General features: G+C 39.0%; 1 protein-coding gene across 1 annotated transcript; it reads right to left on the bottom strand.

Annotated features, from left to right (window-relative positions):
- Nucleotides 1–311: 311 nt before the first annotated feature.
- On the bottom strand, nt 312–24,227 carry GPT2 (glutamic--pyruvic transaminase 2). The gene is made up of 11 exons (XM_071756832.1): nt 23,416–24,227; nt 13,751–13,840; nt 12,178–12,286; nt 9,114–9,247; nt 6,887–7,130; nt 6,103–6,182; nt 5,435–5,571; nt 4,555–4,729; nt 3,581–3,736; nt 2,427–2,539; nt 312–1,253 (listed from the first exon to the last, which is right to left on the bottom strand). The coding sequence occupies exons 1-11, from the start codon at nt 23,755–23,757 to the stop codon at nt 1,163–1,165; spliced, it is 1,671 nt and encodes a 556-aa protein (XP_071612933.1). The 5' UTR covers nt 23,758–24,227; the 3' UTR covers nt 312–1,162.
- Nucleotides 24,228–25,414: the final 1,187 nt, after the last annotated feature.

Here is a 25,414-nt window from a genome sequence, read left to right as displayed (position 1 = left end):
CTGGTTCAGCTATGTTTTAATCATCACTCAAGATCATTCAGCCAGCAGCATGACTATGGAAGATTTAAGAGTGAGCTGTACTATCATCTTTATGCTTGGTGCAAGACATTTTCCTTTAAATACCTTTTTTCTACCTTAGAAACCACACTTCTGTTAACAACATTTGTTTCTCCTTGACAGTTCAAGCTGGATTTTGTCCAGCTAAAGGGTCTCTCAGTAACGTGCTTCCAAACAAATATTCTCCATAGATAATGCACGCTGAAGTAGTGTTGCATTTTACTCTACTTGAAAGGACTGACAGTACTCACATCTGCTTTGAAACAGTAATTTACTATGTTACAGGTATATAAAAGATGTGAGTTAACAGAATCACCGAGTTGTTAGGAGGTGAAGTGTTCAGTGCTCTTATCTGATGTTGTGATAATGTGTTGAATAGCATATGAAAAAGAAGCTAATATTCCTCAGTTCATAAAAACAGGGTTTAAGTAGGCACCGTGTTAACTCCTCTGATCAAAACTGTTATATTCCACTTAGGTAATGATATGATGGCAAGATTTCTTTTTAACAGAAGTTCAAAGGTATCTGCACATATCTGCTAAAGATTTTTTTTTTAAATAAGCATGCTGTACTTACATGCTTAATCAGATTTGGAGAGCACCTCATACTTAATAACAACAACAAAAAATTAAACAAAAAAATACCTATAATGTAGGCTTTTGAATTTTTTTAGTAGAATTTTAAGATGGGAAGCATGTTCCTAGCTAAGAAGTTGCTCTTGGTATTTCTGTTTAGTAAAAAGAAAAAATAAATCCCACAACACTAATAGTCTTACTGAACAGTTCGCTTCCCAACCTACTAAGTCAAAAGGTCATGAATGTAACTTCAAATCAAGGCACAAAATCATTTACTGATTCTTTCTTCTCACTGCTTTCTTTACATTCTTCTCTTAAAAAAAAAAAAAAAAAAAAAGTTTGTTTAACAAAACAATGTCTTCCATACAAGACATTAAATTTAGTAATCTAGTAAGTTGAAACAGTATCTGAAATAGGTTCTATTTTGAATTTAGTTAAATTAGAGAAACAGCACATTCTCAGCACATCTTTGTTCATTTTCTGCATTTGCCTTGAAGGGGAGGGGATGAGGGGGAAAAGCCACAGTAGTTTCATGCATATTTTTCAAGAAACTTTATGTGGAAGTCTTTAACTTTCTCCAGTAGCATCTTCAGCTTCTCTACTGGAGGAAGAATGGTCATTCTGAAAAATAATATATAATGGAAGAAAAAAAAACAACCCATGTTATCTTCAAACAAACTAAACTGTGAAATATGAAAAGATCTTGAGTAACCTCAGGGCTGAGCACAGCTAGAATTGTGCTCAGTTTACTATCTTTTTTAATGTGGTTCTCTTATTTTCTACATTTATGCTTTAACTGAACTATGCTACTAAACTAAAGAAATTTTTGTCAGTTGGTCAATATATAGGAATTCAAGATTTGTTATTTTCTGTTTAGTGATAAAGAGGCTTATCAATAAGAAACAACAGCAACTCAGTTTCCATTTTTGGAGCAGTTGTGCCAATTTATATCCTTTTTTTTTCTTTTTCTTTTTTTTTTTTTTTTTGAGCTTTAGCAGCTGACAGGAGGAAATGTATATATATATTTTTAATAGAAAACAATTCAGAAGCACTGCACCAACACAACATGCCACACTGCATTTTTTAGTCCCTTTTCCCATTCCTCATAATCTGAAAATGACATTGGGCACATATGCAAGACCTTCAGAACAGAATGTTTTTCTCATACTGGAACAGGAATGGACTCACACCATCCCTTTCCTGGAGCTTCATGCACCCAGCTATCTGTGTTGCAGAACTGTCAGGGCTAGAGGTACACTCTGTTATGTTGCTTCAGACCAAACAAGACTCAGTCCTATGATAAATTCTAACTATCAGTAACTCAGCTGGAGTAAAGTGCTGTTTATTGGAAGCAAAACCAATAGAGTTTATGTTCATAGTTTTGGTGTTAGATGATTTAGTTCCACTTAGTGATATGGAAATACTGTTTAACTCCCACTTCTCTCAGAAGAAAATAGGGCAATTTTTGTAATGTCTCAGCCAAATTTAAGATTAGAGTATAAGCTATTATTATTTTTTCTATTCATGGGAAGGCATTTAATGTGTCACTGTATAAAAATAGAATAAAACTATGTCAGTAAGCTGTGAAAATGCCTTAAAAACCTGAATAGCTCATCTAGTGGACCATCTACTTGATCTTACTGTCAGTTGACAGAGAATGTTGAGTAGAAAGTAAGATAACATAAACTAAACCAAAAATCCCTATATTTAATCACAAGTACTAGGATGGTACTTATTGCAGTACATGGTGATCTTATTGCAGTTAATTTGATTTTAAGCAAACAGAAGCTGTACCTGAAATGGTAGCTTCCTTCTCTTTGGCCGAATCCACTTCCAGGTACAACACATATTCCAGTCTCTTCCAGAAGTTTCATGCAATAGAACATATCAGGTGCCATTTTGTGAGCCTAAAGGAATGGGTGCTTAGGTATTACTGGAGTCAAAATATTCCAAATTTACAGAATTTCATGGCTGCTTTTCTTCCTGAAACCTTACCTTACATTAGTAGTTTCTTATTGTATTAACCAAAAAGAAGAAAACCAATTGCTAATGGGACAGTTCACACTGTGAATGAAATAGCAGTACTTCATGGAGAAATAAGGCTTTAGAACCTACACAAAACACTTGCATCAAAAGAAAGATTTTAGATATTTTTTTCTTCTTAGCTCACTTGTAAGTTTTGTCAAAAGTCTCAACATTGTACTTAGACAAAACTAAGCCACTGACATTTGAAGAGGGGAAATTAATTTAAGAGCTGCGTGTTCCAGTTCTGTTGGCAGTTACTATTTTTTCCCCTCGATGTTGTTGACTAGGAAGTGCAGTGGTTAATTAGTATGGAAGTTCTTAAATACATGCATGTTATTTGCCTAATGAAATACTAATCTGAAAAACAGCCCTATTTTTGTCCTCAAAATAAAACTCCCTTTAAATTACTACTACACATTAGGTAATAGAGCTCTAGTGAGGAACAAAAAGACTTGTAATTTAGTAATATATCTTATTGACCCAAATACCAAAATGTTGTACAGAAGTGAAATAAGTGAGGAAACCTCCCTCCCTCTTTCCCACACCTGCCAAGTGGGGCTTGTTTTACAGGGTTAGTAGCCCACTGCCCTTCACAATTGCACATGCTGGTCTACCCAACCCAGGCATGGGCAGAGATTTGGAACTTGCACAGGTCCAGATGCTTGCCTACCCTCTATCTATTTAATGCTAACATCCTTGGGTAACATTCTCAGCCTGGAAGTCTTACCACTGTGATGAAATGCTCTGTTTTGTTTTCCTCTCTTAAAATAAAGGTCATGTTATATTAAAGATCATAAAGTCAAGGTACTGCTTTTGGAACTACATGAGCTTATTCTATCTCTGGAATAAAAATTTATCATTGGAAATGGCAGGCAGAAGTGTGCAAAGTTTACAATGGACTGGGGTAAAAATGACTGACTGACCTTTGCTTCCTCAATGGCTTTGGAAGGAATAAAGATCCGTGGGAAAGCATACATAGCTCCTTGAAGTGGATTGCAGTGAAATCCGGGTACCTTGTTGAACATATCTTCTGTTAGTTTGGCTTTTTGGGCCAGATTGTTCAAAACAGACTCCTTCTCCTGTTTAAAAGGAAGGTGTTCAGTTTGACATATTTTAAGTGGCAATAAAAACACCGAAGAAAACTAAGATGCTTCAAGAAGCCATCCCTGAAATAAACACTTTTAGGGCTTTGCTGAGCTATTAAAGCAAATGATGTTCCCATTTTCAGTTATAGTCCTAAAGACAGCAGTGGAAAAAGGGCATTAGCAGGGTACAATTTCAAAGTGTTATAGATAGACAACAGCCTGCATTAGCATCTATTTGCATGCACTCTTCTTACATTCTTCCGTCTGAGCATCCACTCGTGAATATTTTTAGAGACCATGTTAGCTGAACCTTTGATCTGACTCAGTACTTCATAGGCCATAGGTTCAGTTTAATTTTTAAAAGTAAGAAACTATATGTATGCTTTAATTCAAAATACTATGCTCAGTATACAGAGACCCTGGACATCTAAGAATAAAACAGATTTTTTAACTGTTCTTGAACTTACATTCCTGTTCAGATTTTAGTAAAAGCAAATCTTACTTAGTAATTTTTTGTCATGCTAAAAGCAGCAGTGAAGTTGAATTTATCAGCAAGAAACCTGATTTGATAGTCTTTTGAGGTTTTTTTTTTTGACTTCTAAACAAAGGAAGCATGTAAGGAATAAAAAAAAAAATTTAAGTAATCATACAGAGTTAATTTAAAATACCCTGCATAGTTTTGTAAATTGATGTTATTACAGGATTGTCCAAGAAAAAAAATGAAAGAATCTGGCCTCTGTGTAAAATTTATGTTCACAATACTTAGGCTATGTTCAAGCAATGCACAAAAGAAGAAGCATAAGATTCTTGACCTTGATGAATTGAGAATATGATTCTTCTCCAGGTATTGGAGGATTCACTACAATACCCATTGCTGCTTGTCCTGAGACTGGAGGACAAAGGCGAACAGAAAGCAGCTTAACAAGCTGTCCTTTAATTTCTGGGTGCAGGTTAATAACTTCCATGTAACCTCCTCTGTAGCCACATCTGTGATTAAAGTGAACAGAAAAGATTGGTTAACCTCAAGTGGAACCTTCAAGCTGGAAAAGCAATGAAAGTAACTGCAGAAGTAGAAAGACAAAAATGAGGATCTTATAATAAGTAACATACGGGTTGTTGAAACAGCTGCTGTACTGATAATGTTTTAAGATTAAACTAAATGATATTTCATCAAGCCTTAGTATCCCATACAGAGAACGTAGTGTACATGCATTTTTCTTGTTTGGCAAGTTAATCATTAACTTGGACTGTTTGCTCTTCAGAACAAGAGCATATGGCTGTAGCAGCATATAATTAGCCAGAAGAATATTTTCTTCTATCTCTTCTTCCCTAAAACAACCAAACCCAAACATTTATAATATCAAATGTCCCAATGATTCTTAAGCTGTTCCCTTGAATGTCAGAGACTGTATTTTCCTTTATCACAAGTCTGGTTTAGGACTGTAGGATTTCACCTTTGTTGAACTGAGGCATTAGGTGTCTGAAATAAATAATACACTTATTCTTTGGTACTTTGGAAACCACTGAACTAATCTGTTACTCTGTGCTTAAATGCTTGCTTTCCTATTCTTAGTAATCTTCCGTTAAATTAATAGAAGACAGTGAATTACCTTCAGGCTTCTAACATGAAATGGCTGTCCCATCAGATTAATGAGCAAGATGAAAAAAACCAAAAAACTAAAGCAGACTTACTCGCCCATGTATCCCTTAGAGGTGGAGTGAAAAGAGGCCAGCTCAACATTGTTATAGTACTCGGGTCCCATCTCATACAGAATCTTTTTGAAAGAATGAAACTGGCATCCTTCAGAGTACACATTGTCCTGGTAAACCTGAACAGTCAGAAGACATTAATGTGCTCTGTTCCCCCAACTAAGGATAAAAGATCTGCCTTTTAGAGAGCTACATCTGAACTGAAGAAACAGTGGTAACACTCAAGGCTGTTAGAAGACACAAGGTTCTTTGTTAAGTAATAGTTACTCTAATGATATATTTTAGCCTTTGGAAGAACAGTGAGTCTTTGTATAATTTAACCTTTACTTGTATGTTTAAATTGATTTTCCTTTCTGTCATTTGAAGTGGTCTAAGTATTACATAGGTTTTTAGGTCAGTTCCAGAATAATACATCCTTGTGTCTCCTTGCTTGTGTCCTTTACATTTTCTCCCTAGTTAAAATCCAGATCAAGCAACCTCTTATATTAATCCACTGATATTAGGAATCTTGCATGTTTGTTCATGTCTTAATATGATAACAGAGAATCTGTTCTCTGCATTTAAAGCATACCAATATCACATAAGGAACAAAATTACCCCTCACATGTGAACTCAGCCTGTGCTTTTGAGAGAACAGAATATTCCATTACCTCGTCAGCCAGAAGGAAAAGTTTCTCTTCCCAAGCAAAATGTATCACATCTTCAATGCACTTTCTGTTTTGCACCTGTCCTGTAGTTAGATTTTTAAAGGAAGAAGAAAGTTAATGCAACATATATAATACAAATCTTTTTGCCCAGACCTATTTTGATTACTAGCTTTTCAAAGATAATACTCCTCTTTCTCAGAAACTGTGCTACTGAATTTGTAATTCAATTCACTAAGCATGAAATTAAGGCACATTTGTGGAGGAAAGCAAAGCAAAGGACGTGTGAGATGCAGTAATCAATCAAAAACTTATTAAAAGTTATTGATGTATAAGTGATCATTTGAAATACTCACATGCATGGTGGTTAAGTTGGAACTAGTTTCCCACTAATCAACCTCAACTACTTGGAAAACTAAATTCTTCAGAGGGAGGAAGTAGTTGCCACTGAGCACAAAGCCTGTCTTGAGTCATTGCCTCTCAGAGGCAAGAGGCTATAGGCTGCATCACAGACAAGATCTCAAGACCAAAAGTGACCAAAATTCATTCCACAATTTTGCAGATGTTCAGTGGAAGCAGTGGCTTCAGTGAAGTGAATCTGCTTCCTCTTCTCTTCCCAAAACCTGGAGTTCCATGATGCTGAAAACGAGTTTCTAAAAGTATGACATAAGGTTCTACTCAGAGCACTGATCTCTAGAATTCACCTTTACATATTTGATTTGTGGTTAGGATTTCCCTGCAATGTCAAATGAATGAAATAGTGAATACATTTAAAAAAACTGCTATAGACCTGTGGGATTTCCAGGGTTGATGATGCAGAGGACCTTTGGATTGCAATATGACTTAGCTTCATTCAAGGAACGACGAAGTTCATTCACATCTAGAGCCCAGCAATTTTCTTCATCCAAATAGTAGTTCACCTGGATAGCATCTAGCTCCGATATGACTGCTGAATATAAGGGATATTGTGGTATAGGGATCATCACTCCTGTTCGGGTTTTTCCACCTCCTGAGACCAGGATCTTTAAAATTGTCTGGGGAAAAAGTAGGAATTAAAAAAAGAAAAGAAAAAAAAAAGTCTGACTCCACAATTAATTGTATGCTCTAGAATAAGTTACTGATCTTCCTTAAACTCTAGAGTTAATGCAGATTTCTGTTCTGGAAGCATGCAGTTGTTTGTCACATCAAAGGGTATTTATTTCAAGTTACTGGCCGAATGAGGATGATCTAGCTCAGCTTAATGGAATTCCTCTGCATGTCACAGCTTCTAAAGATCATATCTGATCAACTGTGAAATTTAGGAAAAACCTCTGGAGCACAAGGCAGGAGGGAAAGTTGTAAACTGGAATAGCAAGATCATGATTTTTCTACTGTGCCCAGTTGTACGCAAAGAGACCTCAACTAATTGTTGTTTGTTACCTTCCACTCACTTTATGTCAATAAATAAAAACAGAGGACAATAAATAAATCCAGAACTGAGGCCTGTGGCCTGTTCTCCTTTGGAACAGAGAGACCGTTTTTTCAGATTAGGGGCAATTGTGGCCAGGTGGGAACAAAGTTAGAGACTTGCATTATGGTTTGATTCTGAAGGATTAGGAGAGATCAGGGTCTGCATGTCTTGGGATGAAAATCTAATGTATGATATGTAGTTTATGTCCAGAAGATGCAGACAGAAGATGCAAAATGCTTGTGCTAAGGTCAGCCCAGAGGATTTACCTGTGCCAAATGGCTGTATGTCTGTGTGTAGGCTTTTTACATGTGAATTAAATAAAAGGGTACATGAAGGGGAGAGATTTTTTTTGCCTTTGTAATCAAGGGAGAACTGTGAAGTAAAGGTGCAGTCAGAGCAGACATCATTCTCAACATGTAAATGATAATGTTAAAACAAAAGTATCTCCTCAGATATAACAGCAGTATCATGTAAGTTCCCCATTGGTTCTAGACCAAAATCTGCCTTTCTGTGCCTCTCATCACATACTAACTCAGCTGCTTAGCTAATGATTTATAATCAACATAATTTTGAACCCACCTCTAGCTTAAAAATACCAAGCATCCAAAATGTATAATCAGGACCAAATGCAAATTTTAAAACTCTTTAACACCCTCTATCTCTCAAGTTACGAAACATTGCTTGTTTTACCCTTGAAGTGCCAAATAATGAGACTAATTGTACTGCTGACTTGGCATCACTGGTGAAATCAAAGAAGTGTGGTACAGATTTAATATGTGGTGCTGACATTCCTGACAAGCTGCCAGTGTAACACTGGCATCATGAACTCTGGAAAGCCAATTTACTAAAGGCATCTGGAGAATTGTTCGACAAAACGTTGTCATTCTGAAGTCTGCCACTAGATGTCATTTAAAAAAAAATCTTTTACAAACAAGTTATGAAAGGCTGCCTAAACAAAAGCAAAGAACTGCTGGTTGTTGTAGTATCAGTAAATGTGTAAAGGAAAAATCTAATAGAGACAGTTATTCCTTTCTTAACTGAGGACTATCTTTGAACCATGGTTGAAATCAAAACCTGCAGTTTTCCCCAAACAACCTGGCTACTGAAATAGATCTTTAGGATTTTCACAGGCATTAATCTGCACTAGCAGAGACTTTACTGGGAAAAGCTGCTGAGACTTCTCACCTCCAAGGTCATTCCCTCCTCCCTCTGCCACTGATTCATACCCTCTAATTTGCTGGGTTTATGTACCTTAACCATATGATTATTTGGTCTGAATGGTCTGAATCTCCTAAATTTATATTTAGGCAACTACATAGTTTATACTACCTTTGCAGAAGGCACAAGTTAATGTGTATGAAGAGACTGTCTCCATGTACCTGTTTCTTAGCTGGCATATTACATCTGCATAAGTGAGTGTATTGGATGTCCACTTAATGTGACTTCAGTATCTGTTAGTTCAAAATCATAGGAGTCTGTGACACCAGATCTTCAACAGAGATCTGTATTTCCAAAGGTAAAGGATAAATGATAGTTTATACTAAGAGGAGACAGGTTTAACACTTACAGTAATACCATCACTTGCCCCAGTGGTAAGAAATATGTTATCTGGATCTGCAGGAACTCCTCCATCTCTTCTTTGAATATATGAAGCAACATCTTCACGGATGCAATTTATACCTTGACTGGCAGTGTAAGATCCTGTGAAAAATAGAGAATTAAGTGAGAATTGGATGCAACGAGCATCACATTTTCTGTTTGCTAGAAGAACTCCTGGGCTAGTATTGTATGAAATAGTTTGTATATATGAGGGCTTGTATCCCCAGCGTTGGTTTTGGTTTTTTCTCAAGGAGTAGAAAAGGGAGTTGATTTATTTATTAAGATAATTCATTTGGAATTAGAAAAATATAATAACTATCACTAAAATACAAAAAAAATTATACTGGATTGGTAAAAAGTAGGATTTAAAGCCTACTTTGCAATCTGGGACAGCAGTCCCATTTTTACTATCTCCCAGTGGCTTTCATTATGTTGAAAACCTCAGAATGTCAACCAACACCTATTTAAGTATTGAGAACAAGGAACAGAGGTAGCATATGCAATAAATAATAACTTCTTCAAATCCATGACAAGTAAGGATTCTGTTGGCAGTATGAAAATAATAAACCATTTTCTCCCGCAGTCTAGAAACCAAAAAATCCTGAACAGCTTCTCTCTTCCCACCCTCCCCCAGCACCTCCCACAACCACTTTCAGTTACTTGTAGCAGAAACATCTACCATCACCCCAATTTATAAATCTCATGCAGTTTACAGAGTACAACTATGAATCTTAAATAAAGTAAAATGTTAGATGCCTGTGTGCATCGCTGCTGAGTATGTGCAACAAATAAGCACAAGCCAAGGTGGGAAATGGATTCAAGCTTTGAAGCCTAGGACTGATGGACAATGAAGTGACAAGTGTATATCTAATTTAGAACAATGTCATGAAGCTGCAGAATCCTCTTTGCTTGTTGGGTGGAGTGGAATAATTGTGCCTGACTTAACTCTCATCACTCAGTTATATGCTGGTATTCTGCCTGATAATGCTTCTGCAAAACTATTAACTTATAAAGACAAAGAATCTTAGCAAGTACTGCACAGTTTCATGGGACAAAATGGTAATTCAGGGCACAAAGTTCCTTAATGTCTTAAAACATTTACTTTTACAGACTAAAAGTTATACTTGGTCTATACATGGCTCTGACCACAGCTAGGAAGCTGTTGTTGAAGTAGAACAAACCTCAGCTATCATTCTGTCTTGTGCTCCATTGAAGGCCAAGTCCCATGACTTGGTGAGGATATACAGAAGACCTAGACCTGAATTCAATTTTCAGGTCTTCTACACTTAATTTCACTCAACTGGTAGCTTTGACTAAAACCCAACTTTTTGCACTATGGCATGCAAATAAATAAACCCAGCCCAAAAATGCATTAGATATTTTTATATATAGGAGAGGCATAAACTTCTCAAGTGCCTGGAAAGATATGACAGTAATCCCACATGCAAAGTAACGGATGTCAAAGGAATCCAAGAATGTTTCAACCCAACAGAAGTTAAGGACATATTTGAGCCTTCATACATGGTCTGGTCTACAAGACTCAATAAAAATTAGTAGGGTTTTGCCAAATGAATGTTCCTGGGTAGTGAGGTTATTATAGTTACTATCCAGAGGTCAGGACATTCATATTAACTTTGCAATTCATATGTTTTAATAGGAAGGTATAGATGTGGGTACAACACTTCACATAGCTCAGCCCATATGTAATTAAGCCACTTTGGTTACAGATTGACAATTTTTTTGAAAATAAGGTTTTATTAGAATATAACACAGCACTTAGAGCTATATGAAGGGATCAGACTTTGATCTTTGCTTTTTCCCAAGAAAGCAAATTTCTCCTCAGCTGTGAAGATTACTGCAGTAAGTTGCCAGACTACTGGCAAAGTGATAGGATAGGAGTAACTTCCATTCAGCTGCACACCACCTGCCTCAGCCATCATGTTGATGGAGTGCTGTGCAGAGGCTGATGAGAAAAGAGGCCAAGAGAAGGGACAATACTGGATAGAATACAGTACAATACTGGAGACGGGGGGAAAGCATAAACCAGTAATAATTTAGACTCCAGTTACTTAGAAAAGTTCAATTTATCCACTGAAACTAAACTGAAGCTAAATTAACTGAAACTTTTTCAGGCCTACTTCCTCAGTGTCTACTGAGCTAAGGTAAATTACTTGAAGTATGTGATCTGCTAAAAAGGGGATTTTGTACCGAGTCAACCTATTTTTGAAATATCGTGCAAAGATGAATTCCTTTCATTTCACTCCAGCATGGGGCCAAGACCCAGCATTCTGAGAACTCCTACCATCACCCTGAATTTGAAAATTGCTGCAAAGAAGAACTGAGACAAAATTCAAATGTATCCCTGGTAACTGAGTACTGTGTGGTTCTATTGTTCCAAAGTAAACGAGGAAAGGAATTCAAGGAACTTCTCAGTTTTGATAAATGTATTTTAATGTTCTAGAAACAAAGCCAATGCAACAAAAAGGTGAAGGCAAAATACATTCTGTATTAGGCTGTGTTGTTAAGAATAGTCCAAGGCTGAAATACTGCTAACACAACCACTGTCTAGATTTTGTTTATGGTTTCACAGCACCAACTCTCAAAATATGCCAGTGCAAATAGGCACTGCAATCACAAAGATTAAGAGATATGCCAATTATTCTAATGCATTCTCTATTAACTCTGTTCAGCCTGAAAGAAGGTGATTAAGTGTGCCAGATCCTTTGCCATGCCCAGCAGCTGTAACATTATCTGCAGAGTAGAAATTCTAGTGGCATTTCCCAGGTACAAACTACTGTACTCTGTAACTGTGTAATCCTCAGCTTGTCCTCTTCTGTGCCAAGTCTCATAAAAAATCTGCACTATTAGTCATTTCTTATCAGTAGGCCACACCGTCTATCAATTTGCCCCAGGCTATCTTGCAATTTACTTGTAATGATATCAAACAGCATTAGGAAATTTCAGCACTGCAGATATTGAAACTGCCTTTGTTGATTCTAACACCAACAGGAGCAACTGAAAAAGGTGCTTACCTAAGCTGTTTCCTCCACAATCCTGCAAGATCCGTCTGGCTCGCTTTTTGGCATCTTCTGGAAAACTTGGGCTGTCCAGAAGGTTTGGGTATGTACACAGTGCCACTACCTAGAGTGCCAAGACATGTAAATTGGCCACTTCTCAGTGGTCACTTTAAGTTGGTAATATTACCATTAATTTAGCTTGGAAATGAAGTTCACAAATACTAGCTAATTTAAACAAAGGTTATTGATGAAGAGCTTGCAGTTGTTATTGTAACAGTGATGCTTACAGAAGTGAAGAAAACTTATCAGGTTCTGTTGCTAAAAACAGTTATATAATTATTGACTATTTGTGTTATGGACAGTGAAGATTGGAGGTCAAGTCAGCTATGCATAGTGCAAAAACAGTAAAACACAGGCAGTTGTTCATATCTTATCTCTAAAAAGCTCTGTCCTCCTCTCTTTGTGTATTGCTAGTCCACTTTATTGACAATACGGAGCAGAACTGAGGAATATGACCAAATTTTGAAGTCCCAGTTGCATGTTCTAATAATCCTTCCCCAAAACAGTTGTTACTAATTTGAATTTGTGAGAAATATTTAATTTTTTTAAAATGGTGATATAGAACATAGTAAAAGTAGAAACATGACCTTATATAATTAAGTTCATGAAGGAATGTAAGATGCAAAGAATTTAAAGTTCTAGCTTGAGATCAGCTTAATTTATTCCACTCTCTCATTGTTATGCTTACATGCTGTAATATGGTAGGCAGTTGTCATTGTGAGTGACAATGACCAAAGAAGTAACCCATGTGTGCACACAATCATGGGGAGAAAGGATTTCCATTTACCCAGTATTTTCTTTAATGACACTGGTTCTGGATAATATGTAAGAAGGTTTGATATATGTAGCTTCCTGACAGTTTGCTGTATAGCTCCATTTTATGATTTCATCACCAGGACCCCAGTTTGATACAGCTTCAGTTTGTCTTGGAACTCTCTGAATTTCTATTATTATAGACTGAGGATTTTACACATGCGTTTAAGAGATGCTCAGTAAATAGAGTCATACTAGCTTTAAACCTTGCTTGTGTTTTAGGAATAACATACAAACACGGATTCTGTTGTAGTATTTTCTAGAAGTTAACATACCAGTTAGCTTGCCTAGAGGTAAAACGTGCAAAATCAGCAACAGTACAATTAGTTGCAGTCAACTGCATGCAGATTTTGAATTATACTGTCAGATGAAAAAAGGCATTGTCTTTTTCCTTGAAGACAACCACTTTCTTTTTTGAAGTGCGTTATTGATAATGAATATGCTGACTGGTAACATAGGAGAGGTTGTAGGAAAAAATATGGGTGAGGAATGATCTGAAAAGTAGAGGAAAACTACTGTGTTGAAAGAGGACACTCAGCAAGCAAGGTACAGGACTTCCCCTCAGAAATGAAACTGTAGTTCTTTACAAAATAACTATATTTAGTCTAAGAGCATCTAGTGAATTTTTTGTAGTAATACACATATAAGACAGATTTTAAGGCATTCTTGGTACTCTAGTAAAGACTGAAGAATGATATTTTCATGACATTGTTACCTGACGGAGGAAGGTGATTGGCCTCTGTCCCATTGCATGTGCATCTCCAATGTTGGCTTTAATTACTTCAGTAAAAGGTTTTTTGATTCCCTAAAAGGAGGTAAGTCACAATGTATTGTTAGGGCTGAAGTAGATGATAAAGATTTCCTCTTTTTTGGTATCCCTCATATAGCTGTAACTAAACAGTGCTTAATCTCAGAACAAATAGAGTATTTAATGTAAAGCTTAATGCATTTCTTATACAATAATCTCAATAGATCCTAAATATTTTACTGAAATTATGCTGGCTGTGATGCATTTTTAAATGATAGGCTAGTGTTGTGGGGTTTTTTCTGCAGGCTACAACTATGAGTATAATGTGCCTGGAAACTACATGTAAGTAGAAAATATGAAAAAGATCAATTTGAATTTGAATTATTAGTACTAGAGCAACTTGATTAATACACTTAGGGGGTAGTAGGTCAGGCAAGAAGCTAGAAAGGTTTGAGACATTTGAGAAATGTGCCAACAAAAGAAGTCTCAAGTCCCCTTTACTACTTTTTAGGGTAAAAAAAGTAAAGATACTGCTTGCTTATTTATTTCCTGTTTAGATTAAATATTCATGATAAGATTACCCCACTTTTCCATGTATGGATATTTTACAAAATATATCATAGTAAGGGTCTATACAGGAGAAGTCCTAAATAATCATCATGAATATTTAAAAGCTTCCCAGTCTTTGAAATCTGAACAGACAGCCATTTTTCATATGAGGAACTGAGTATGTAATGAGAACAGAGGGAAGGCAGCTGATGGATGTTGATTAACAATCACAGCTCTTTGCTCTTTGAAAAGCAAAATAAAATGAGGCAAAAAGGTAAGGAACTGGCTAGTATTTAAAAAAAAAACAACAAACCACCACTGATTTAAATAGAAAAGGATTAACTGAAAGTAAAGACCAACATTATGAGAAGAAAAAAGAATGAACTAGGTAGACAGGAAGAAATTTATAGCTTTTCTAGTATATATTTCAGTATGAGAGATATTAGGGAGCTCTTCTAACAGTGAGAGTTTTCATGTGGTCCAATGAATTTCAAAATTAGACTAGTTAGTTTTCTGTAAAAAAATACATTTAACAATCTACTCTAGCTTTGGGCTGACCACAGCAAGCCTCTTTCTGGCCCATATATTTACAGGAAGTTACTGGCTTTGGATATAGAAAGTGTGGCTAGTGAGCCTTAAATATTTTTTTCTTTTCTGCCATGGATTGTGTAGGACTTAATGACAGAAGGAATCCCAGACATGCAAAGACAAGAATGATCAAAATATTAGTAGTTAGTTATCAAGGATTCAAATTCCCAAGTATCCCAATATTTTGAGGTCTACAGCTGTGTAATGTGGTTGGGAGGTTATGTGATAATGTGATTCAAATCCCCACTTACAGATCTGGTCCACCTAAATGATAGCATTTAGGTTTTTCTTTTGACATTAAATAGCTAGTTAGAAGTGACATTAAAACAAGGCCATTGGACTTATGTGATCCTGACTCAAAAAGGTCTGGTTTATGTGGTCTTAAATTTACCAGGAACTGAAAAAAAAACATTCACTTTAAATAATTGAAAGTGACACACTGACTCCTTCAAGTCATTTTCTTTTATGTTTGCTGATCTGAGTGCCCAAATAAGAATTTCAACCTTAAGTAAAAAAATAGGAATAGGGATACCAGATAAATATTACAGGCATCTGAAGCTGAAGTTTAGCAATTTATGAGAAATGTAAACACTTAAAAATGGGTTATCTTTAAACTATCTGGGGTCTACTGATAGCACAACATTGTTTCATTCTATTTTATAGATAATCAGGAAAAGAAAGATACATCTAGAATGAGAACAAATTACAAAAAATTCTCACATATTTTGGTTGCATTCGGTCCTTTTTAAAGCAAACTGAATCAATTGGAATAGATTTGCACAGTAATACAAATTAGTTACAGAATGAGGGATGTCTTTGTTAGTCAGTTAAAAAAAAACCATAGGTCTCATCAATAAGATGAAAAAAATACCATTTTACCAGATTGAAAACAGAACAAACAAACACCCTAACAACATAAATATTTTATGTTAGGCAATAAGATGGGTTTTGCACACAAATATTATTGTGACCTGCAGTAAAAAATATTTGTTGCTTTGGTTAGTGAAATGCTCAAAGGTGCCCTGCATTTTGTAATGCACCTTTCGAGTTTTCATAGTGGTGCAGCTTTACAACAAAAGTAACAGACCTTTTTAGTGTCTATCAGTTTTTTCTGGAAATAATATTGTAGTTTCTTAGCACTGGTACCATGCTGCTGCTAGTGCTAAACACAGTATTCATGCCATCACTGCCTTTGGGCATCAACTGCAACTATACAATCATCACTCACTCCACAAACCCCACACAACCTTTGCCACTAAAATGATTGATCTGGAGAACACAGCAAAACATAGATTATAGTTGTCTTACTGTAAAATCCTGGCAGAGAAGGAAAAGTTTTTTTTGATGGGTTTTTTGTTTGTTTTTGGGTTTTTAAAATCTTTTTCTATTACTTTATTTCCAATCTTTCTATGGAAAGAAGGAATATCATAAGTTATTCAGATTTAGTTTTGATTCCTCCAGAACAAAAGTCCTATCTTACCATTTCAGAAAGAAGGAACAGGAAAGCGAAACAGGCAAGAACAAGTGCCAAATGCTAATGAGTCAAAGTTTCAAAGCAAGAAAATTAGAAGCTTAAGGGAATCCAGACAGTGCCTTCACAGTAGAATTATACTTGAACCCTTGAGACAGAGTAATCACTGGTTACTTGTGTCAAGATTTCTCCTACAATTATGGTACTGGTGTGCATGGGTATGTTAATGCCAAATACTTTTTGGAAGGTCTATGAAAAGATCTGTATGAAAGGAGGAAGTGTGATTATGATGTTGATAACCTCAACATCAGGTTGTGGTACAGCAGAAAAAAGTGCTGCAGACAGGACATCGTTTGCTAGGGAAAGAAGCTTAGCCAGGCTTTTACTGTGTCAGCAACAAGCCTGTGCTCAGACAAATTTAAGTTCCTGGCAAGCCAAGGGATATACAGAGGGTGTAGAAACTAGGCCATTGGAATTGTTTTGCTTTCTTCTAATGATAGCAGCTCCCCCACTCTGATTCTCTCTCTCATATCCCCCTTCTCTCATATTCTCCTCACAGTACAGGCACGTTTTCAAGGTGTGTTCTAGGGGCAGTCTGACTGGGTTGTAACTGGCCTTTTTCAGCAGGCAAGGATTTGGAAAAGTGAAACTTGCGTAACAGGAGCTCTAATAACACACTGGGGAGCAGTAAGTACCAGACTGATATCATGTCTACTGAAGAGAGTATGAACCACATCAAGGAGGGAAAACCAACCCCCATCACTACAAAGCAATCACTGCTACAGCCTTCTGCTTTTAGTGGCACCTCACACTGTCCTAACAACATGATTCATCTTCGTCTTGGGAACAAAGCCAATCTTCTGCCATTCTTTTGAAATTGTTAGCAAAAGGACTAATTGTAGTTGCCATTTTTAAAGCTGGAGAAGCCATCTTGCACTTTCAAATTCAGATGTAAAGCAGAAAAATGTTTATTTGTTCATTTCTTTGTTTCATTTGCTGTCTTCTTGATAATGAAAGGATTTTAATTAAATAAAGGAATCTTCTGGATTTGAAATAAGCTCTTTGAAAATTAGTTCCTTCAGCAATTACTTCTGCCACTCTTCTCAGAGGAAATGAAGTCTTTTAAGAGACCAGATGAAAAGTCTCTGAAACCTGAATCAGATCAGATAGGATTATTCTAACAACTGTATCAGTGCTCTAGGTATAACAGAAAGTTGGGAGAAGGAATTTTCACATGTGAACCAGAATTCATTGGTGCAAAGTCAACACAAATTTGGCCACTCTTGGCTGCTACTCATTGTTTCATTTTCACTGCCATTGCTTTGTGCCTCCTCTTGCTGGTTATCTGGCAAATAACATCACACTCTGAAACATTGTGCTAGTTGCTTAGCTCAAGCCAAGTTTGATTTTGCTGTGACTTGCACAAACAAGCAGTATAATACCAGAGCTGGCAAACACAAACATTTCAGCATAGTTGAGATCCATGCTGTAGTAGTCAGGTTTCTTGCATGTATTTTTTTTTTCACCCTCACAAGGGGCCAAGAAAGCACTACCCAGAGGCCCTTAACTAATAGGAACTTGAAGGTCTGAATTAGCATTCCAATCTTTTTATCAAAACAGCTCACAGCAGATAAATAAACCTGACCTGCTTACCACAGAGTAAGGCTTTGAATTTGTGTTATGCATGTGTAATTCAAGCTGACATGAACTGTTGTTGGAGGGAAGAAGGAAGCAAATTCTGGATTTTGACTTGAAATGGCAGTGATTACTTTCATCCCCCTTAATCTCTGATGAGAAAATTGGTTGTGCTGACCATTAATTGGCAGATCTGACTTGGGGATTATAGAACAGGAGTTGTCCTCAAGTTACTTTTGCCTTATATGTTCTTCAAAGTGCATTTGCTTTCAGAAACTTTGCCTATATGAATAAAGCCCTAGATCTTGTTGTGACTGTAAATGACAGAATTGAAACAACAGTCATTAGCAGATCAGCCATGAGGACCTTCTTAAGTTTGAAAACCTATTGGAAAAGGGCTGTTTTCAAAGAGATCTTGCTACGCTGCTCAGCAAGAAAAGATCATACAGCTGGATCTTGCTGATTGCATGTTTCTGATCGTATGATTTTGGTAATCGTACTCTTAAAATTTATTTTCTTTCATCTTCATTTGCAGGAATTTTGTACCTTGTTGAAAAACATGGGGTTTACTACAGGTTTGCTTCCATATGCAATGCTCTTGCCTGGAAGATACTTTCTTAGTGTGCACACAGCCACGTATTCAAAGCAGAAAATTATAGGATGGTAATTTAAGCTTAACAGCTTTTATTACTTGGTGTACCAGTCAATCTTGTATCTTTTTCTTGGCATGTCATATTATATTTCTGCTTGTCACTGTCTAAAGTGTGTTTTATCTTTGCACAACTCTCAGGGATGCAGTCAACTCACATTTACAATTAAGTCTGGATTCTAAGTGAGAAATTTTTCTATTCAATTTGAAAGCCTGAATAATTAGGTTGAAAACAAAAAAAAATCTACAGTCTTTTAATAAAAATACTTTAGCAGAAGCTGCCTGAGACTATAGCTACATAAGTAAAAAGGATGCTGGGTTTTTTATTATCTAAATGGAAATGTAGGGAGTGACCAAGTGACTTGAAGAACAAACATTCAATAGGAACCTATTTGCAATAGTCATGGAAACGAAAAACATTGGCACAGGAGTTGAGTGTGCTGTAAAAGTAAGTCAGACTACAGTGGCTCTGAACAGAGAAAAATGGACTTCAGTATGTAGGGACTGCATATTGCCATTAAAGGCACATAGTTCTAGACCCAGTGGTAAAATATGCTAACCCCCCTGTGCTGGTCTGAAGAAACTTTCTACCTGCTACCAGTGTCACTGCACACCATCCTACTACCCCTTTCTGCTCTGCAATTCTGTTTCAGTGACTTGAAAGCCTGGAACCAGGACCTAATATTGTGTGACTCACACTAAGCCAGGCATAGTTTCCAATGTTACATGAGTTGACTTGTAGACCCTAAAATGCTGTTTGGCATAAACATGGTTTGCAAGTACGTGTATGCCAGCTTAACCTGACATAGAACTTGACCTGATGTAATACCTAAGCAGGAAATGGGGGGGAAAGGAGAGTGTAAGTGAAAAGAGATGTCAGAGTAACAGATACGAAGGGGTTTTCCACAACAAAATCAATTAAACTTGGCATGAACGCAAAGTAACAAATCAGGTATGTGTGCTGCCTGTGTAAGGATAAAGCTAGTTTGGTGTTACTGATTAGGTAAAGAAAGACAAAGGCTGTGCCCAGAGATTACATTATTCCTGCACTGAGTTGAAGTTCCAGCTCAAATCTCTAGTCTGGAATGTAATTCAAGTCAATACTTGATACGTGGCCATCTGTTAGCAAGTCTTAAAAAAGAATAGAAAAAAGAGCTTATTCATTTCAATCCTACTGAAAGGATAATGATTTATTAAAATATGCCTGTTCTCTAGTTTGCTTTTAAAAGTTTCCAGAAACACCAAAGAAAATGGCTGAAGTCAGTTCTTTCTCTCTGTATTGCTTTGGTAAGCCAGAATCAGCTGACTACTACCATTACTAAAAGGTAAAAGTCTTTTTTTACTTTTGAAGCATGATACAATTTAAAAAAAAAAATTTTTTTTTTTTAAATATTCGAAGAAGTGATTCAAGTAAGTGATTTTGCATAAATATGTCCATCTGGAAAGACTTAATGTAGATCAGAACCTTGATTTCCCTCTTAGAATAATACCAGTCACAGGCCAACAAAACTTATGAAATACAAGCATAGGATGCCCCATCTGTACTCCTGAGCAGTCAGCCTTGTTATGCTTTAGCAGAGTATTCTAAGTTGTCACTTACTTGGGCTCAATCCTGAGCACATTAGCTGAGATTAACAGCTCATTTATCTTTACTTTTTAAAAGAACTATCCCAGATAAAATAACAGAAAACTGCTATTCAGAATCTGAGACAGTAGAACAAAAGTCAAAGAAAGCTTACACTATGCAAACAGCTTCAAGTAGCTACTGTATAGGCTACATAACAAGCTGTGTAAGGTACACAGGTATACCTAAATTAAACCAAGTTTAAATACCTCTGTTGCATCTGACTAGATAATGTCTCCATTTAAGATCTTTTTAGCTTAGAAACAAATTGCCCAAAAGCATCTCAGCAGAACAGGACAAATGCAGGTTTACTGATAACCATATCTTTGCTTCACCCTCCTTTCTGTGCCCAGCCAGTGCATCTCTTCAGTGTATGCTTTCATTCCTGTGCAAAGCTCATAATCTGAATTCCCAATAATCTGTAGCAGAATTACAGTGGGCCACCACTTGCACTGCTAATGAAAAGTAATCATGAATCTAGAGATGCTGTGGAGCATCACCTTTCTCTCACAGTCACTTCAGCCTCTTCATTACCAGGCAGTGTTAATTCTGCTGGCAGTGGTTAACCTAACTCTGTGAGCTAAGGTTGAGAGGGATGAAAAAAAAAAAAAAAAGTTATTCAGCTTTGACCAAAGTAAACAAAGAAGTGCCATTGACCTTTGACTTCACACGGAAGTCAATTTTAGAAAAAAAAGAATAGGTGTTTAGATAACCTATAATGTTTAAATTATAAGGAATCTACATAGTACTCAAGGCTGTATACTTTACCAGGCCATTTTGTTTTAAGAGAGGGGATAATAAGAGGATTTTTATCAGAAAGGCAAAGAGGAAAGAATAACTAGAGCAGTGCAGACGAAAAATAAGTCTTTCAGCTGTTTTCTTCAGTTAATTAGTGTTCTCTGCAGAGACATTTTCTCAACTTTTGTAGTAATGATGTCCTTCTTCCCTGCCAAAAGGGAGGTTTTTGTTTGCTTTAGTCATCTTAGAGCATAGCCACATGTCTGTGAATGCTGGTGCCCATTGATAATATTCCGTGAGAGTGGTTCAGGAAAGAAAACTTTCAAATGGGAAATACCACATAAGTGGGAACAAAACTTCCATACAATCTTTTAATAGAGACACTGGCGATGACTTGGTCTTGAAATTTTTAAAAAGTGTACAGAAGATTATTCTCTGCCAGTGACTCAGCTGGTAACTGAAGTAAACAAGGGAGTTGGGAGGAGTTTGTTTTGTCAAATAATATCTCTTGCCCAGTGAGATTAACTTGGAAACAAACATACTTAGTGAGAACTCTGGAAGACTTTAAACTCCAGAAAATGCATCCACTAGAGAAACTAGTTGCATGACGTCAATGACTCGTTTATAAACAAGTTTTAAGGCAAAGATCAAACAGATGTTCTGAAATGAAAGCTCCATCACTACTCTGAAGTTTTAAAATAGAATTCTAAAAAAGAAACTGTTTTTAATAGTTATTGAGTTGGACATATATAATGCACAGGGACCAGAAAACATGCTTCACCTTCTAAAACAAAGGAAATCAAGTGGCACAAACACCAAAGAATCTAAATAATCTCATCTCATTAGTATTGCTATGAAACAGTTTTTGTTCAAAGCACTATACATACACCACCCAAATTGGTCTTGCAGTACCTGTAATCACATACTAGCAAGGACTTTCTAAAGCAGTGAAGCCAATCTTTGAAATAATAGAAAAATAACAGTGCCAGATGCTTTATTCAAAACAAAAATGAGCCCTTATGCTGACAGGGGAAGCAGTGATGTGAACAGTGCAAGCAAAAAGCCATGCTTGAATTGCTAGGATTTTTTTTGCTTTCTTTTGTTGTGTTTTTGGTTTTTGTTTGGTTTGGTGGGGTTTTTTTTTGGTTGTTTTTTTTTTTTTTTTTTTTTTTTTTTTTTTTTCAGTGCTAAGTCTTAACATTAAGAAAAGGAATAAGAGGAAAACACGGAGAACAAAATGAAAGCACTAACTGATGTGGATGCTTTATTTAGTACTATTTAGCCCAGACCCTCAGGAGTATCTTGTGTCTGCCTTTATTGCCCGATGCTCCTGGAAGCACTAACCACCTAAAATTTGGGGCAGCTTTTAAGTGTTTGTGCTCGGAAGGCTTGTCCTTAAGCACTTCAGCTTGTGCTATTAAAAAACAGAGAAGCACAGTGTCAGTGGTCCTCTCAGAAAGCGTAAGTCTCCTCAGCTTTGGAAAAGCCAGAGGCAGAGGAATGTTGGATGAGTGCGGAGCGGTGAGGGGGAAGCTCTGGGTCCGTCTCTCGTGTTAGGAGACCGGCGGTTTCGAAGGTATCTACCTGGCTGCCCTAGCGAAGGCAGTATCTAAAATCCTCATCAAAGTTTTAAACGCTCTATCAGTATGATGAAAGCTGGTCAGTCACCTCTTGTATAACACAAAAGACTCGGAATTGCAGCAAAGGGTCAAAGTGGCTGAAGAAATGTAAATACTGCTTTATGAGGATATATTGTATTTGCCTTAAGCAATCGGTGACACAAGATAAACGGTAGCCGGAGGGTGGGTTTCTTTGTTTTGTGCCTCTCCCGGTCCCCGTCTGAACGGACGCGAGTGAGGGGGTGCGGGTCCGCGAGTGAGCGGAGCGGGGCGGGAGGCGGCTGCGTGCCCCAGCCTGGACCCGGCCGGTCCCGCAAGCCCCAGGAGGGGAGAGCGCATCAGGCCATAGCTTCGGGCAGCAGCCGGGATGGGGCAAATGCCGCTCGATGTCGGCGGCTTCTTAACTTGGTGCGGGACGCTGCACCGGCACCGCCGGCGGCCCGGCCGCCCGCGTTCCCGAGGCTTCTAGAGGGGAACGTCCCGGCCCCGCGGTGTGTCAGCGGCCCCGCCGGCCCCACCGCCTGCCACGTCGGCCCCACGGCCGGCAGCGGCCCTGCCGAGCCCCCCGGCGCCCCAATCAGGAGCGGCGGTGGCGGAGGAGTGCCCCGGGGGCAGGGCCAGTGCGGGCGGCGGGCACGCTGCGGGAGCGGCCGGCGCGGAGCGGACCGGCTGGGAGTCCCTCATGCACGGCCCGGCCCGGCCCTGCCCTGCCCTACCGTGCTCGGCCCTGCCGCGCACCCCCTGCCGCCCCCGCCTCACCTTCCGCAGCTCTTTCTCGATCTCTCCGGCTTTAAGGACGATGGGGCCCCGCACTGCATATTCCACCGCCTTCACTTGCGGGTTCATGGACTCCAGCGTCAGGATCTTCTCCCTGCTCGCTTTCTCGTTCATCTTCACGGCGGAGGCCTTGGCAGCGCTGCTCCAGCGCACCGTCCCCTCCCGCACCGGACGCGGGAGCCGGGGACACCGCGGCGGCCGCCCCGCAGCCAGCCCAGAGGCGCAGCGTAAAGCCATGTCTTGCCTTCTGCTTCGGCAGCCCCCCGGCCCTGTGCAGCTCAGGCTTGCCGCAATTTGCTTGGCAGCCAAGACAAATCGATGCATGGTCTTTCAGGTAGTTCCCAAAGCACGATGAAGGATACTGGTGCCAAAGATGGGTATATGTTGTAATCAGAACCGGGAGCTAGTAAGACGCACGCGAGCAAGAGATACAGTCAGAAGAAATGCCGAAGAGTTGGTACCGTTACACGTACATGCTCGATCCTCCCATGTCCAGATCCCGCAAACTTAATTGCAGTGGATACAACTGATCGTGCGGCGTTGCGATGCCATCAGGGAACCAATGGATCTCACCATTGCATCACAATAGCGTTGCAGACCCCTCTCCCCAGCAGTAGTGCCCTCCTTAGTGCTCCGAAAGAATCCCGGGTAAAACCATCCTTTTTACCCCAGCGACAAGCAGCCGCCCCGGCCACCGCTGGCCCCGGGGCGTGCGAAGGTGTGGGCTGCACCAGCGAGACTGCCAGGCGCGGTGCCTGGCGGGTTTTGTAGTTCCTGCAACCCTGGGCTGCGCCTGCCCACAGCATCAGGTGATGGGCAGGGAACTACCGCGCCCACAGGCCCCCCACAGCCCAGCCCGGCCCCCCCCCCCCTTTCCCGCCCGCCCCGCCAGAGTCCCGCATTGTCCGCCACCGCCTGCGGGCGGGGCGCTCCCGGAGCTGAAGATGCCGGAGGCACCGGGGAGGGGACAAACCCAGGGGCGTTTCCTAAGGGAATGGCCAAGCCGCGTCTCCTCGGTGCAAGGCCCAGAGCGGGGCCGGGGCTGCAGTCCCGGCGGGCGGGTTCCGTCGTGTCGCCGCTCGCCGTCGCGGCGGAGAGAGCTGCTTCCTTTGTCTGGATGTGTTTTTCTGCTCTTCGGTTTGAGAAATGCTGTATTGTCCCCGCTGATTCTCCTGTATCCGTTGGGGCAAAAAAGCCTCCTGCTCTCGTTTCCCAGCTGAGCGGGGGCGTTAGAAATGCGGAGTGTGGGTCAGTCTGCAGCAGTGGGTCTGCGGGTGGGTGACCTGTTGCTGGGCTGCTGGAAGGGCGAGTCAGGGGTAGGGACCAAGCAGCGAGGCTGAATGCCAGCAGCCTCATCCCTCACGCTGTCAGCCTGCCAGTGGAGCATTTTCTCTTGATCCTTCCCCCCCGCAGGAACAAGTCGGTCCTCTTTCACAGTTTCCTCATTGTTTCCAGATGATGAAAATGTTTTTATATCTCGGGTTCAGCTGAGCTTTCATAGCAAATGACTGGAGACGTGCCATGTAATACAACAGCCACAGAATTGAGGGGAGAGAGAGGTAAATGGTCTGTTTCCTGCTGCCTCTGGGGAGGAGAAGGCCCGTTTTCCCATCCTGGGTGCCCAGAAGAGACTCCTTGTTTGTGCTCAGAGAGTGGAATAAGGGATCATTCACTCAGGAATATTCCTATGACCTAATGTTACCTCTCTGAGTAAGAGCCTGGGCTGTAAATCAGCCTTATTTGTGAATTGGTTTTGTAGAACCTTCTTTTTACTTTCTCTTTCTCCACTGACTTAGACTACAGAAAGCCAGCTTCCTATTTTTAGGTGCCTAAATTAGATGGTTTAAAACTTGAGTTCTCTTCTGTGTGTTTTTGGTATCTTTCATTGGTAGATGAAGAGAAGGCAAGATGCTTATACACTTTATTTTTATTTTATTTTATCCCACGCAATTATATTTCAAGTCTTATTCCTGTCTTTATT

This window comes from Heliangelus exortis, chromosome 13, assembly GCF_036169615.1.
Source record: "Heliangelus exortis chromosome 13, bHelExo1.hap1, whole genome shotgun sequence".
Lineage (NCBI taxonomy): Eukaryota > Metazoa > Chordata > Aves > Apodiformes > Trochilidae > Heliangelus > Heliangelus exortis.
This window is presented reverse-complemented; position numbering and strand designations above follow the sequence as displayed.

Bases quoted from the DNA above. Each gene is read 5' to 3' on its own strand.
- GPT2 (XM_071756832.1), bottom strand. From the start codon at position 23,757: ATGCATCGATTTGTCTTGGCTGCCAAGCAAATTGCGGCAAGCCTGAGC. The intron at 9,248-12,177 runs GTAAGCACCTTT...TATTTTTCACAG, and splicing joins TTGTGGAGGAAACAGCTTAG to GATCTTACACTGCCAGTCAA. The intron at 3,737-4,554 runs GTCAAGAATCTT...CCTTTTAAACAG, and splicing joins CATATTCTCAATTCATCAAG to GAGAAGGAGTCTGTTTTGAA.